Below are 16,776 nucleotides of genomic sequence, written 5' to 3' on the forward strand. Positions count from 1 at the left end.
TTAGCTGTTTCTTGTTTTTGACTCTGTGCTGTTGTAATGGAAATAAAATCCATTATTTTAATTAAGGTCATGTTGTGATTTGTGACAGATCACAGCTGGGGTGGGTCCAATAAAAATGTCACTCAGTGTCATCAAAATCTTAATTCTTGGGAAGTGAAGGAAAGGACAACAGTGTAAAGGAGAAAATGCTCCCACTTTCCAGCTCATTCAATTCTAGTAACTGAACTGTTAAACTTCACTTTCTGTGATTGTTCCAGATTGGAAACAGCCTCTTTACAAAGATACTTGTGGTGCAGTGGTAGTGTTGTTACCTCTGAGTCAGGAGGACCAGGTTCAAGTTCTATCTGCTCCAGACACTGTGTCATAACATCTCTGTTATAGGTTGATTAGAACATATCCCCAGCCTAGATTGGTGGGTTTATCTGTTTCCACCCAAGTTGCTGAGAGGGCTTGTAGCTTCCCAAACCAAGTATCTCCAAATCTTTGTTATTTTCCATCTGTCCCATAAATCTGTTGGTGGCAGGTCAGAAGTCAGAGGATGAACTGTCTTAAACAGACAGGCAAAGAACTGAAATAGTTTCTGTTTCCCACACTATAGGAAGGGTGTGAATGAGCAAGTGATTTACCAGGATATTGCCAGGATTGGACTGTATTAGCTATAAGGAGTGGCTGGACAAACTTGGATTGTTTTCACAAGAGTATCAGAGGCTGCGGGGGCGACCTGACAGAAATTTATAAAATTACAAAATGCATAATGTGGATAGTCAGAGACTTTTTCTTAGGGTGGGAATACCAAATGCTAGTGAACTCAGATTGAAAGCGACAGGGTAAAAGTTGAAAGGAGATGTGAAAGGCAGATTTTTTTAATGAGAGGATAGTAGGGATCTCAGAAACGCTGCCAGAGGTGGTGTTAGAAGCAGAGACGATCACAACATTGAAGAGGTATTTAAACAGATGCATGAAGAGACAGAGAACAGAGGGACAAAGACCATGTGCAGGCAGATGGGAATAGTTTAGAATGGCATCAGGGTTGACACAGATACAGTGGGCCGAAGGGCCTGATCCTGTGCTGGACTGTTCCGTGTATGAGATTCCATCCTGAATGATTGTCTCTCATGTTTTCATATTTATTTCTAAGAATGTGTCACATTGTGAAAGGAACTTTCTAATGTCGGAGTCACAGATGATGATGGCAATTTCCACTGTGTGCAGTGGGATACAGTAGGTTCCACTGGGCATCTGCTGTTTACCAACTCAGTTAGCTTGCCCAATCCCAGAAGGACAGGAACAGGAAGTGGATAAAGCTTGAATCAGCTTTGAGGGTTAGTCCCCGGTCCACCCAGGAAGTTTGCTCACACACATCCAGTTACATGAGCAGCACATTCTTTACACAAATGATCAAAGAAAGTGGTGCTGGAAAAGCACAGCAGGTCAGGCAGCATCCGAGGAGCAGGAACATCAATGTTTTGGGCAAAAGCCCTTCATCAGGAATGAGGCTGGCAGCCTCAGAGGTGGAGAGATCAATGGGGGGGGGAGGCTTGAGGCTGTGGGGAAGGTAGCTGAGCGTGCAATAGGTGGATGGAAGGGGGGGTAAAGGTGATAGGTCAGAGAGGAGGGTGGAGTAGATAGATGGAAAGGAAGATAGGCAGGTAGGACAGGTCATGAGGGCGGTGCTGAGCTGGAAGTTTGGAACTAGGGTGAGGTGGGGGAAGGGGAAATGAGGAAGCTGTTGAAGTCCACATTGATGCCCTGGGGTTGAAGTGTTCCGAGGCGGAAGATGAGGCGTTCTTCCTCCAGGCGTCTGGTGGTGAGGGAGCGGCAGTGAAGGAGGCCCAGGACCTCCATGTCCTCGGCAGAGTGGGAGGGGGAGTTGAAATGTTCGGCCACAGGGCGGTTTGGTTGATTGGTGCGGGTGTCCACCCCATGACCTGTGCTACCTGTCAATCCTCCTTCCCACCTATCTGCTCCACCCTCTTCTCCGACCTATCACTTTTCCCCCCACCTCCTTCCACCTATCGCACTCTCAGCTCCTCACCCCCCTCCTGTTTATCTCTCCACCCTTGAGGCTCCCTGCCTTCATTCCTGATGAAGGGCTTTTGCCCGAGACGTCGATTCTCCTGCTCCTCGGATGCTGCCTGACCTGCTGTGTTTTTCCAGCACCACAGTCTCGACTCTGATCTCCAGCATCTGCAGTCCTCACTTTTGCCCTTGAAGAACAATGTGTCTTATAAGCAGGAATCACATATATGTGAGCAAATACGATAGACACAGAAGTAAGGCATCACAAGATAAATACCATTAATGATTACTTTGGGGTTTGTTAGAATAAGTCTCTAATGATTAAGTAAAACATTTCTTCCTATCATATAAGATAGCTTTAATATAGGATAATTGTTTTCAAGTGTTTCCGTCACTCGATGAGAATTCAGTGTAAATACAGCCCCACATAATTTGATGTGTCCGCTCCAGCCTTACCCCTTCATTTACACTGAATAAAGAAATAGTGTACAGCCAATCATCTTTGTGGCATTCACCTAGGGAGCTTGGAAACTTTTATAGATTTTCTGTTTGTACCTCTCCATGTTTACATGGTTCCCTTGATGGTTCCATGATTTTACACAACATACTGGGAGCTGCCTGCCTGTCTGTTCATGCCAACTCAATTTATCATGGAATCCTTCCAGTGTAAGCAGGCCATTCAGCCCATTGAGTCCACACCAACACTCCAAAGAGCATCCCGTCCAGAGCCAGGTCCCAAAACATTCAGCATGGCTAATCCCCTAGCCTGCACATCGCCAACCCACCAAAACATCTTTGTGACTGTGGGAGGAAACCAGTCCACCTGCAGGAAACCCATACAGACACAGGGAGAATGTGCAAACTGCACACAGACAGTTGCCTGAGGCTGGAATCGAACCCAGCTCCCCAGCAGTGTAAGGCAGTAGCACTAACCACTGAGCCGCAGTGCTGCCAGCTCACTTAACCTCAGCCTGGATTGTGCTGTCATTAATCACCGTATTCCTGAAGTGGCCAGAGGAATATTGTGCAGTGCTCCAGCCCCTGACTGCTGAATGTGAGCTCATTGGGTTATCAGGTGGAGAGGATCATGGCAGGGAACACATGACATCAACTGGGATCCAAATAAAGGAAGTGTCAAAACACACATGGAAATGGCTGCTACAGATTAAACTGAGACCAGAATTTCTTCCCAAGTGTCAGAGATGGTACTGAGAAAGAGTGTACATCTTTTAAAGGCAATGTCAGTTGAAGATCAGGAGATGATCAAAATGGCCGTGGGTGTGGACCTTGGTTTCCATTTCTCATGTGATCAAGCCCCTGATCCCACTCTGTTCACAAAGCAAACAGGATTCATCCTCAAAGTTATGTTCATGGTGTTTGATGTCAAACCAATACGTTGTGAACCCGAGAATTATCCCCATCAGGTGACAGGAAAATGATGTATTATTTAAATGATTTTTATGCTAATTGTTCCACTATCCAGGTCTTATTGCACCAGACATTTCCCATTCTTTTGCCATTCAGACAATAACCCTCCTTTCCTTGCTCCCAAAGTGTATAACCTTATATTTATTCACATTAACCTGCATCTGCTGTGCACTTTTCCGTGCACTAAGCGTGTCTGAATCACACAGGAGTATCTCGGTAAGTTCCTCAGCCACCCACCCGGCTTTGTGCCATTGAAAAAGATGTAGACAGGGGTGCAGTACCCAATCCAATGGTGTTGGGAGATTTATTTGCAGTAACCCCTCCCCCAATCCATGACCCACACAATTTAAAAAGTTTCACCTGCTGCATCTTGCTGTTCCTTCATCCCTTTTGCTGTCAGGTTTCCTGAAGCCTGATTGGTTAGCAATAAACTTAAAACAACTGCCAAAATATAGCCACAGAACACCATCGTGACAGACCCATTGCCGCAAAGTGGTTTACCCTGACACCTGTTACAAAAGGGAAGTAGGTGTGGAGTGTGTTGTCGTTGAAGTTAAATATTGCAGCTTAATTCTTCAGATTCTCATCTGCCTGTTCTGGGTATGGATTAAATAAATCTCCAATTTTGGTGATAAAAAGGGAGGAAGGACATTCTGATGGATCCATTAAACCTTTCTGCCTCAGCATTCTATCAATGCTATTGATAGAGAGCGAGCAAATGCGACACTTCTCTCCTTTATGAAACTAAACGTAATCCATGTGGTGCAATCACTGGGGAATCATTTTTACTGGGACAGACACACATATATACTGACATCACCCTGACTGTCGAAACATGGGCTTGGAGACACCCCCACACCATTCTTATCGGTTAATGTTAATCAGAAATATATTGAGGTACTGCTCTGATTAATTCAGCAAACAGTTCCAAATGTTGGCAGGTGCAGTCAGAATGTTCACTCTCATCTGGCACTGGTTACACTTTAATCCCATTCAAATTGTTTATTTTAAAATGTGATTCCATGAAATGACTGTACCACATGATCAGGTCGGTGTCACTTTTACTCACATTAATCAAAGGCTTTTCTTGAACCACTCTGTGGTTTCAGAATAACCATTGCCAGTCGCTGCTTAAATGATAACAGATATCTTTTTAAATTGACCTCTTTATTCGAGGAGGGGCCATGGTTCCTCTCTAGACAGGTTAATTTTCAAAGCGATGGGACTGCACTATATGCAATTCATCCGGAGAAAATCAATGTTTGATTCAGAGAGAAAGCCTGTAAAAGTAGAAACAATCTGAGTGATAGCATCTGCTCAAAAGCAATGGAGATGGATAATAACAATCCAATAAGACAAAGGCTTAATTGTTGCTTAATTCAATTTCAAGACTGCTTCAGTAGTGAACAAATTCTTAAATGCTTTGACATAATGTATGAGGCACATCACATTCAGGAGAACATATTCCCATCTCTTGGTTTATTGACGTTATTGTTTTAAAGTGTCAGTTCTAATCTGTCACTCGAACATCCTTACTGCTTCCTGGAAAAGCCGGCTATGATTGCTCATAGTGTGCATTTAATCCAGTCGTTGAGGTCTACAGCACAGAGAAAGATCCATCAGAACATGCTGCTTGCACCAGTCTGAAACAACGCCTAACTCTACTCGGGTGTTCTACACATACAGCACACAATTGTCAGTAATGAAGAATTTACCTCAGGATTCAGGTGTATTATTAGCAACATAAGCAGATCGTAACTTTATCAATTTCTGTACCTTTTCCTCATTGTGAACTTATTTATTTAAAATCAGTGAAATCTTTTCTGAAATACTGAAGTTGATGGTGGAATGCCACACTCAGGAACAATCAGAATGGTCCCCAGTATCCAGGAACAACCAAATGATCGTGGGAGGCGAGTGGGGACTGACAATCAGAAAGGAGGGGAGACTCGGGGGGGAAGGGGGCGGTGCAAAGTCAGGGTACGGGGTGCAGTCAATGATGAGGACTCACGTGACATCATTAGGGGCTCATGGCATGACATTAGGGGTTGGTTAGCTTAACTAGCTGGATGGCTGGTTTGCAATGCAGAATGATGCCCAGAACCTGGGTTCAACTCGTGCACCGTTGGGATTACAATGAACCTCTCCCCTTGCCTGAGTCATGGAGATCCTCAAGTTAAAGCACCGCCAGCTCTCTCTAATGAGGGAACAGCCCATGGTTCTCGGGGACAATGATGTCTTTACATGACATCAGAACCTCCAGCAGCAATGTTAAATGATGTTGGTTCCAACAACTTCTGAAAGAACAGGATTATAAATTAATTTTAAAATATGTTGACAAAAATTTGTGTTTAGGAGCAATCCCTGGAACTGTTTTAGGGTCTTATTTGAGGTGACTGCAAGAATATGGGCCTTTATTTCATTTGTTGAGTTTACCTTCTGAAGTTAAATACAGGTAGACAGAACATAGAACATAGAACAATACAGCGCAGAACAGGCCGTTCGGCCCTCGATGTTGTACCGACCTGTGAACTATTCTAAGCCCATCTCCCTACACTATCCCATCATCATCCATGTGCTTATCCAAGGATTGTTTAAATCTCCCTAATGTGGTTGAGTTAACTACATTGGCAGGTAGGGCATTCCACACCCTTACCACCCTCTGAGTAAAGAACCTGCCTCTGACATCTGTCTTAAATCTATCACCCCTCAATTTGTAGCTATGCCCCTCATACAAGCTGATGTCATCATCCTAGGAAAAAGACTCTCACCATCTACCCTATCTAATCCTCTGATCATCTTGTATGTTTCTATCAAATCCACCCCTTAGCCTTCTTCTTTCCAATGAGAACAGACCCAAGTCTCTCAGCCTTTCCTCATAAGACCTTCCCTCCAGACATCCTGGTAAATCTCCTCTGCACCTTTTCCAACGCTTCCACATCCTTCCCAAAATATGGGAACCAGAACTGTACACGATATTCCAAGTGTGGCCACACCAGCGTTTTGTATAGTTGCAGCATGATATTGTGGTTCCGGAACTCAATCCCTCTCCCAATGAAACCTAACACACCGTATGCCTTCTTAACAGCACTATCTACCTGGTAACTTTCAGGGATCTATGCACATCGACTCCAATATCCCTCTGCACATCCACACTACCAAGAATCTTTCCACTGACCCAGTACTCTGCCTTCCTGTTATTCTTCCCAAAGTGCACCACCTCACAATTAGCTGCATTGAACTCCATTTGCCACCTCTCAGCCCTGTAACATTCTTCCAAACTGTCCACTACTCCACCGACTTTAGTGTCATCTGCAAATTTACTAATCCATCCACCTCTGCCTGCATCTAAGTCATTTATAAAAATGACAAACAGCAGTGGTCCCAAAACAGATCCTTGTGGCACACCACTAGTAACCGGACTCCAGGCTGAATATCTTCCATCAACCACCACTCGCTGCCTTCTTTCAGAAAGCCAGTTTTTAATCCAAACTGCTAAATCACCCTCAATTCCATGCCTCTGCATTTTCTCCAACAGCCTACCCTGTGGAACCTTATCGAAGGCTTTACTGAAGTCCATGTACACCACATCAACTGCCCTACCCTCATCTACATGCTTGGTCACCTCCTCAAAAAACTCAATGAGGTTTATGAGACACGACCTGCCCTTGACCAAACCATGTTGACTATCTCCAATGAAGTTGTTGCTTGTGAGAAGATTATAAATCCTATCTCTTATAGTCCTTTCCAAAACTTTTCCTACAACAGATGTAAGGCTCACTGGTCTATAATTATCTGGGTCATCTCTACTGCCCTTCTTGAACAAAGGCACAACAGCCAAAGGCTCTGCTATCTCCTCCCTGGCTTCCCGGAGAATTCTCGGATAAATCCCATCCGGCCCAGGGGACTTATCTACTTTCACTCCTTCTAGAATTGGTAATATCTCCTCCTTACTCACCTCGATCCTTTCTCGTCTAATAGCCCATATCTCAGTCTTCTCTTCTACAATATTCTCTTTTTCCGGAGTGAAAACGGATGAGAAATATTTGTTTAACACCTCTCCAATCTCCACAGGGTCCACACACAATTTCCCACGTCTGTCTTTAACTGGCCCTATTCCTACCCTAGTCATTATTTTATTCCTCACATACCTATAGAAAGCTTTAGGGTTCTCCTTTATTCTATTTGCTAAAGACTGCTCATGTCCTCTCTTTGCTCTTCTTAACTCTCTCTTTACATCCTTCCGAGCTGATCTGTAACTCTCCGCCTCATTGGAACCATCTCGTCTCATCGTCACATAAGTCACCCTCTTCCGCTTAACACGAGATACAATTTCCTGCAGTAAACCACAGTTCCCTTACCTTATCACTTCCTCCCTGCCTGACAGGGACATTGCTATCAAGGACACACAATATCTGTTCCTTAAACCAGCTCCACATTTCCATTGTCCCCATCCCCTGCATTTATCTACCCCATTCGATGCATCCTAATTCTTGCCTCATCGCATTACAATTGCCCTTGTCCCATCGATAACCCTTGACCTGGGGCATGTACCTATCCCTTTCCATCACTAAGCTAAACATAACTGAATTATGATCACTCTCTCCAAAGTGCTCACCTACAACTAAATCAAACACCTGGCCTGGCTCATTACCAAGCACCAGATCCAGTGTGGCCTCCCCACTTGTCGGCCCTTCAACATACTGTGTCAGGAAACCCTCCTGTCCACATTGGACAAAAACTGATCCATCTGATGTACTAGAGTTATAGCATTTCCAGTCAATGTTGGGGAAGTTAACGAACCCATACTAACCACTCTGTTCCTTTCACTCCTACCCAGAATCGTTTTGCTAATCCTCTCTTCCACCTCCCTGGAACTCTATGGAGGTCTATAAAAAACTCCAAGCAGTGTGACCTCTCCTCTCCTGTTTCTAACCTCAGCCCATGCTACCTTAGTAGATGAGTCCCTATCAAAAGTTCTCAGCCACCGTTATACTATCCTTGACTAACAAAACCACACCTCCCCCTCTTTTACCGCCTTTCCTGATCCTAATGAAAGATCTAAATCCTGGAACCTGCAACGTCCATTCCTGACCCTGCTCTATCCATGTATCTGAAATGGCCACAACTTTGAAGTCCCAGGTACCTATCCATGCTGCAAGCTCACTACCTTATTTCAGATACTTCTGGTGTTGAAGTGGACACACCTCAAACCAGTTTGCTATCTGTTGTTGATGATGTTGTTTAAAATATGGACAAACCATGTCAGCTGTAAATCATGGGACTTATAAATGAAACGGTCACAGCTCTAGTGTGCACCTGAGTCAGGCAGTTAATCTCTTCACAATACTGCAGCGCCAGCTTGCTCAAATACCTCCAAGGAGAAAGTGAGGACTGCAGATACTGGAGATCAGAGCTGAGAATGTGTTGCTGGAAAAGCGCAGCAGGTCAGGCAGCATCCAAGGAGCAGGAGAATTGACGTTTCGGGCATAAGAAACAGGCATAAGAAGAGCTTATGCCCGAAACGTCGATTCTCCTGTTCCTTGGATGCTGCCTGACCTGCTGCGCTTTTCCAGCAACACATTTTCAGCTCAAATACCTCCAACCCAGGCACTGCCCTCACAGGCACTGTTACACTCCTAAAGATTGCCCTCCCAGCTCTGTGCTCACCACAGCTCTCAGGAGGAGCATCGGAAAGAAGATTCCAGACACTTTTCGAATATGACGTGAAAAACCGAACATCCACAAACAGCCACCCAAAACCATTTCTAACTGGGCAAAAAAAACAGGGGATACCCTTTTGTCGAACGACCACATTACAGGATGGCAAACATAAATCACAGCAGATACTGTAAATCTGAAATAAAATCGTTAGGTGCTGGGAAAACCCAGCAGGTGGGATTGTCTCCCTGAGGAAGATGGAATTCAATGGTTCTGGGGTGGACCCATTCACTGCTTAGAAAACAGGTGACACCTCCATTGCAGCCATCTTTGAGTTGTCAGACAGGATTAATTCCCAATTAAGTACTTTCCTGCCCACCATCCAGCTTCCTGGCTCCCCTGACAGGAATGAGCCCACTCCAACACACAATGGCAATAAAGCCTAGTGCAGCAAGGACATCCCCTCAACAGGATCTGCCCCAGGATCTGTTGGCCTATCAGTGCCACCAAGAGCTCTGGCCACTGCTGTAACTGCAGTGGATTGGCCGGTGACACCGGAGAGGATGATTAGTTATAGATCCCTCCATTCCTGCAGTGGGTACCTTTGGACGGGCATTGAGAGCTGGTGAAGAGCCGCCCCCTCGATGGTGTCCCAGGCCCACAAGCCAGGCTCTCCATCTCCATTGGTGCTTTATTGCCACCCATAGGTCCCAAGGGGTGGGGGGAGTTGGAGGGGTGGGTCAGCAATGCCAAGGGATTTCCAGCCTGCTGTCACCTGTCTCACTGACACTGAACCCAGCTCCAGAGGAGGATATAAAAATGATCAATGTTGGGGAAAGTTAGAAATAAAATACATGCTGAGCAAGGCCATTGGGAAACGAACAAAAGGAGTCTGTCATAGGTTGAAGACAGGAGAGATTTAATAACCAAGAAAGGTTGTGGGTAGAGCCAAAGGGAGGGTCGTGTTTGATTTCCAACCTTCCCTGTTTCATTAAAAAGAAATTAAACGCGTAACAAAGCTATCTTATTTCTAACCTTCACCAAATCTGAGGGAAACATAAACTTTGTTTCTCACTTGACAGACCCACTGATTATTTCAATCATTTTGGGTTTGTTTTGATGATCAGGGTGACAGCAATGTTTCATGCTGTCTCTACATAGCCATCTCGATGATATAAAGCAGGTTCATATCCAATGGGTCAGCTACTTCCGCTGTCAACAGACAACTCCACAATCACCTCAGGGTGACTCTTACACAACAATAAATTCAAATGAAGAACAAGGTTGGAAAAGCGAATCCCAGGGACAGCAAATCTGTCCCTTCCTAAGGAATTTACAATTTGAAGTCAGGGACCAACTCCCAGTCTGCTATTTCTAAAGTTACTTGGGTTTGGGACCCTTATCAACACAGTTCCTGAGGTGTCTTTTATTCACCTGTAGGACATGGGTGTCACTGACTGGACAGCAATTACTGCCTGTCCTGTAACAATTAATTACACTTTAAATAGGAATATTACAATAAAAATATATAACACAAATAGAAATGGGAGTTTCTTTCCTCAGAGATCGTAATGGGATGAATTTCCACTGTGACGACTCGATGCCAATGTGGTACACCGTATAATATTCCAGGGAGGGACATACAGAATGAATCCTAGTGAGCAGAACTTACTCAGTACAAAACACAGTCTAAACCAAAACCCAAAGGTGTGCAGCTTAGGTGAATTGACCATATTAAATTGCCCGTAGTGTTCAGGGATGTGTAGGTTAGGTGCCTTAGTCAGGGGTAAATGTAAAGTAACAGGGAATGGGTTTGGGTGGGATACTCTTCGGAGGGTCGGTGTGGACATGCTGGGCCGAAGGGCCTGTTTCCATACTGTAGGGAATCTATGTTTCTATAACTCCATTGCACATGAGCTTCATTGACTGCTTTGGCTATTTTGTTCCACCTAATTTTCCCCAGGTTACAAATCAGACTGGGTTTAACTTCACTCCTCGTGGATAATCAATGGCCCAGAGAAAACGTTAGCAGCAAATTATTTCCAATCTCGGTCTGGTACAGCTCTTAGCTAATCATAAACGAGTCCACATGAGCAGCCTCTGCCCTGCTCTAGAGAAATAGCTCACATCCATCTGGCATCTCTCCATAGTCACACATTCAATAGCACATACAGCCCAGTACGTGATCACAAACAGAGACTGCCTGAATAAAGTTTCTTGTTCACACTGTTCACCATTGTGTAGCCATCATTGTAGTTATTGCAGGTATTTCAATTGAAAAGTAAATTAATTTTAATGAGTAGCTTTGTAGACTTTCTGAAGCTTGCGAACATTAATTGAGCGTGTTCCATAGTCTGCTTTTGTTTTGTATTGCTGTGTGTGTCAAAACATGATTTAATTCACACTCACATGCTCCCAAACAAATCTCAGAACCTGGATTGCGAGTGTACTCTCTGTGTATGGAAAGTTAATGTATGGCTCAGAATATTTCCATTATAGCCATAAAAATAAATGAAACATCTCCATTAAATAAGCTTTTTACAGCGAGAAAATTCCTGTCGGAATGATTTGAATAATAACACACTTGTTTCACTTTGTTTAGTTTCGACAAAGCCCAGACCTCACAGCGATGAATATGGGAAGAAGATCCCACCTCCCAAACCCAGACGTGACCCCAACACACAGCTCAGTACCTCCTTCGATGAAACCTACAGCATGAAGCAAGGCAGCAGGAAGACAACAGCTGGTGGGAGCAAAGAACCTGTCAGCTCATGCCAGGGCAGTGAGGAAGAAGAGCCTGTCTACATCGAAATGGTTGGGAATATATTACGGGATGTTAAAAGGGACGATGATGATCAAAGCGAAGCAGTTTATGAAGAAATGAAATATCCAATGTTTGATGAGGTGGCGCAAGGCCTCAAGTGGATCAGTGCAGCCAATGCCGATCCTCATTCTCAGTGTGCCACTCCTACTGTGCCTGACCTGGAAATTACAAAGTCTTCAGTGCCATCGACTCCAAAGGGCTTATTTTGTGAGATTCCACCTCCATTTCCAAACCTGCTTCCTCATCGCCCCCCTCTCCTGGTGTTTCCCCCTGCTCCCACACAGTGCTCCCCAGCCTCTGACGAGTCCCCTTTGACCCCACTCGAAGTTACAAAACTGCCAGTACTGGAAACAAGTATATCATACATCAAGCAGGCCGGTGCCTCACCTTCGTCCCTGCCAGCTCAGACAGCTGGATACCAGAAAGTTGAGAAAGACCTGCCCCCTTCCCATGGAATAAGTACAAGTGTCAGGCCCTCCTCTCCCCCCCTCCCCTCAACACTTTACAGGACACCATCACCTCATAGTCTTCAAGGTCACTTTAGCCACTCCCTGTCCCCATCTCCAGTCACCATGGGGCGCTCTATGACTCCTTTGGGTCTCAAAAGACCCCCACCCTATGAGTCCATCCATCCAACACCAAGATGTTCCTCCGCAGTGCCTCAGTCTACGTCGAAAGCCCCGATACAGGAAGGAGGCAAAACGGGAAACTCTTCAACATCTCACAGTGGGGCCCGATCGAGAACACCGACCAGCCCCCTGGAAGAGCTCAGTTGTCTCTTTACCTCAGGAAGGAGTCTGCTGAGGAAATCCGCCAGTGGCAGGAAATCCAAGGAACCCATGGAAAGTAAGTGATTGCTCAGTCCTATAATTCATGGAGAAATAGCTCGGGTAATCATCCTCAGTTCCACGGATGGAAACATCGGGGTTGCCCTTCACCTTGTCTATGCCCCTCATGGTTTTGTGAGCCTGTGTGATCACCCCTCAGCCTCCTCTGCTCCAGGGGGGAGGTCCCAGCCTATCCAGCCCTCCATTCCCACCAACCCTCTGGTGAACCTCCTCTGAACCCTCTCCAGCTTTAACAATATCCTTCCTGAACTGGACACAGTACCCCAGTGTGTGTGTGTGTGAGTGTGAGTGAGTGTGTATGTGTGAATGAGTGTGAGTGAGTGTGTATGCGTGTGAGAGTGTGAGTGAGTGTGTGTGCGTGTGAGAGTGTGAGTGAGTGTGTGTGTGTGAATGAGTGTGAGTGAGTGTGCGAGGGTGTTTGATCGATTGATTTATTGTCATGTGTACCTAAGTACAGTGAAATGGTTTGTTTGTGAGCAATACAGGCAGGTCATAGTAAGCAAGGACACACAGATCATAGGCTGAGAAAGATTAGACAGAGGCAAACAGATTACATTGCACAGGGCATGCCCTGGGCAAGACTAACATTATCTGAAGTTAGAGATGTCCATTCATCAGTCTAATAACAGCAGGGAAGAAGTTGTTCCTGAAGCTGCTGGTGTGTGTGTTCAAGTACCTCCTGCCTGATGGAAGAGGTTGTAGGGGAGCATTACTGGGAGGTGGTGGGTCTTTGATGATGTTGGTAGCCTTTCCGCAGCAAGGAGCTGTGTAAATAGAGTCCATGGATGGAAGGTTCGCTTCTGTGATGGTCTGGGCTGTGCACACCACCTTCTGTAGTTCCTTATGGTCCTGGGCAGAGTAATGTACCGTTATGTACCCAGACAGTACGCTGTCAGTGGTGCATCTGTAGAAGTTGGTGAGGGTCCTTGCTGACATGCCGAATTTCCTGAGACCCCTGAGGAAGGAGACGTGTTGTTGTGCCTTCTTGACCATCGCACCGATGTGGGAAGGCCAGGACAGGTTGGTGGTTATCGTCACTCCGAGGAACTTGATGCTCTCCACCCTCTCAACCTCCGCTCGGTTGGTGAAGATGGGGACGGTGTTTCCTTTCTTTCTGAACTCAATGATCAGTTTTGCTAGTTTTGTCGAGGAAGGTTGTTCACATTGCACCATGTCACATGAGTGTAATTGTGTTTGTTAGTATGTGGGTGAGTGTGAATGGGTGAGAGTGTATGTGTGTGCAAATGTGTTCATGTGTGAATGAGTGTGAGTGTGTGTCAGAGTTAGAATATGTGAAAGTATGTGTGAGTGTGACAATGCGGGTGTGTGTTCTGTGTGTGAGAATGGAAATGCAGGTGTGTTTGTCTGTGTGTGCATGCACGCATGTGTGTGAGAGTGTAAGAGAGTGTGTGAGCGTGAGTGTGAGAGAATGTGAGAGAATGTGAGAGAGACTGTGTGAGATTGTGTAAGAGTATGTGAGTGTGTGTGTGCATGTGTGTGTGTGTCAATTTCAGTGTGACAGTTAGAGTGAGTGTGCATGAGTGTGTGTGCATGAGTGTGTGTGCATGAGTGTGTGTGCGTGAGTGTGTGTGCGTGAGTGTGTGCTCGCATCTGAGTGTGGGCATGTGAGTGTGTGTGAGTGAGTGTGTGTTTATGTGACTATGTGTTATGTGTGAGAGTGTGTGTCGGTGAGTGTGGGTGTGAGAGTGTGAGAGTGTGAGTGAGTGTGTATGAGAGTGTGTGTCAGTGAGTGTGTGTGTGGGAGTGTATGTGTGAGAGTGTGTGTATGAGTGTGTGTTTGTGTGTGAGTGAGTGTGTATATGTGATTGTGTGTGTGAGTGGGTGTCGGTGTCTGGGTGTGTGCACAAGTGAGTGAGTGAGTGTGTGTGCGTGTGTGCGAGTGAGTGTGTGTGCAAGTGAGTGTGTACAAGTGAGTGTGTGTGCAAGTGAGTGTGTGTGAGTGAGTGTGTGCATGTGAGAGCTAGTGTATGTGTGTGAACGTGTTTGTGAGTGCCTGTGTGTGCATGTGTGTATGTGTGAATTTGATTGTGAGTGTGTGTGTGAGTCTATGTGTGAGTGTGTGTTTGTGTGTGTGTGAATAAGTGTGTGAGTGAATGTGTATGTGAGTGTGTGTCTGTGGTGGTGAGTGAGTGTGTGTTTGTGTGCGTGAGTAAGTGTGAGTATGTGAGTATGTATGTGTGTATGAGTGTGTGTGTGAATGTGTGTGTGTGAGTGTGTGTGTGTGAGTGAGTGGGTATGTGAGTGAGTGTGGGTGTGTGGGTGTGAGTGTGTGTGCAAGTGAGTGAGTGTGTGTGTGAGTGTGTGGGTGTGAGAGTGTGAGTGTGAGTGTGTGGGTGCGGGTGTGTGTGCGCGCATGTGAGTGTATGACTGTGAGTGTGTGTGAGTGTGTGTTTGTGTGAGTATGTGTTGCGTGTGAGAGTGTGTGTCTGTGAGTGTGAGAGTGTGAGTGAGTGTGTATGAGAGTGTGTGTCAGTGAGTGTGTGTGAGAGTGTATGTGTGAGAGTGTGTGTGTGAGTGTGTGCATGCGAGTGTGTGTTTGTGTGTGAGCGTGTATGTGTGAGTGCGTGTGCGAGTGAGTGTGTGTGAGTGGGTATGGGTGTCTGGGTGTGTGTGCAAGTGAGTGTGTGTGTGTGCAAGTGAGTGTGTGTGCAAGTGAATGTGTGAGTGTGAGTATGTGTGCAAGTGAGTGCGCGTGCGAGGGAGTGTGTATGTGAGTGGGTTTGTGAGTGAGTGTGAGTGTGTGAGCTAGTGTATTTGTGTGAATGTGTGTGTGAGTGTGTTTGTGAGTGTGTGTGAGCACATGTGTGCATGCGTGTGTGTGAATTTGAATGTGTGTGTGTGAGTCTGAGTGTGTGAGTGTGTGTATGTGAGTGAGTGTGTGAATTTGATTGTGAATATGTGTGTGAGTGTGTGTGTGAGTGTGTCTGTGAGGATGTGAGTGTGAGTGTGTGTGTGTGTGTGTGAGTGTGAGTGTGTGTGAGTATGTATGTGTGTGTGAGTGTGTGAATGTGTGTGTGAATGTGTGAGAGTGTGTGTGTGAGAGTGTGTGTTCAAGTGAGTGAGTGTGTGTGAGTGTGTGTGAATGTGTGCGTGAGTGTGTTTGTGAGTGTGTGTGCATGTGTGTGTGTGTGAATTTGATTGCAAGTGTGTGAGTGAGTGTGTGTTTGCGTGTGTGTGTGAGTGTGTCTGTGGGTGTGTGTGAGTGAGTGTGTGTTTGTGTGCATGAGTGAGTGTGAGTGTGTGTGTGAGTATGTATGTGTGTGTGAGTGAGTGAGTGTGTGAATGTGTGTGTGAGTGTGTGCGTGAATGTGTGTGAGTGTGTGTGAGTAAGTGGGTGTGTGAGTGAGTGTGGGTGTGAGTGTGTGTGCAAGTGAATGAGTGTGTGTGAGTGTGGGTGTGTGGGTGCGAGTGTGTGTGCAAGTGAGTGTGTGTGAATGTATCTGTGTGTGAGTGGGTGTGTGAGTGTGTGAGCTAGTGTATGTGTGTGAATGTGTGTGTGAGTGTGTTGGTGAGTAGGTGTGTGAACGCATGTGTGCGTGCGTGTGTGTGAATTTGAGTGTGAGTGTGAGTGAATGTGAGTGTGTGTGAGCGTGTATGTGTAGGTGAGTGTGTGTTTGTGTGTGTGAGTATGTGTGTGAATTTAATTGTGAGTGTGTGTGAGTGTGTGTGTTTGTGTGTGTGAGTGATTGTGTGAGTGTGTGTGTGAGTGTGTGTGTTTGTGTGTGTGAGTGATTGTGTGAGTGAGTGTGTGTGTGAGTATGTATGTGTGCGTGAGTGAGTGTGTGTGTGTCAGTGTGTGTGAGAGTGTGTGTGTGAGTGAGTGGGTGTTTGAGGGAGGTGGGTGCGTGAGTGTGAGTGCATGCGAAAGTGAGTGAGTGTGTGTGAGTGTGTGTGTGAGTATGTGTTGTGTGTGAGAGTTTGTGTCTGTGAGTGTGGGAGTGTGAGTGTGAGAGTGTGAGTGAGTGTTTATGAGAG

At 45.8% G+C, this 16,776-nt stretch overlaps 1 protein-coding gene across 3 annotated transcripts in view; it reads left to right on the forward strand.

Annotated features, from left to right (window-relative positions):
* The window catches only part of nyap2a (neuronal tyrosine-phosphorylated phosphoinositide-3-kinase adaptor 2a), a 353,005-nt gene that overhangs the window by 149,573 nt on the left and 186,656 nt on the right, over positions 1–16,776 (forward strand). For all 3 annotated transcript variants that reach the window (XM_072571890.1, XM_072571889.1, XM_072571888.1), the window contains one exon: positions 11,711–12,778. In XM_072571890.1, coding sequence (XP_072427991.1) covers positions 11,711–12,778 — 1,068 coding nt within the window. The remainder of the gene's footprint in view (positions 1–11,710; positions 12,779–16,776) is intronic.

Source organism: Chiloscyllium punctatum, chromosome 6 (genome assembly GCF_047496795.1).
Source record: "Chiloscyllium punctatum isolate Juve2018m chromosome 6, sChiPun1.3, whole genome shotgun sequence".
Taxonomy (NCBI): domain Eukaryota; kingdom Metazoa; phylum Chordata; class Chondrichthyes; order Orectolobiformes; family Hemiscylliidae; genus Chiloscyllium; species Chiloscyllium punctatum.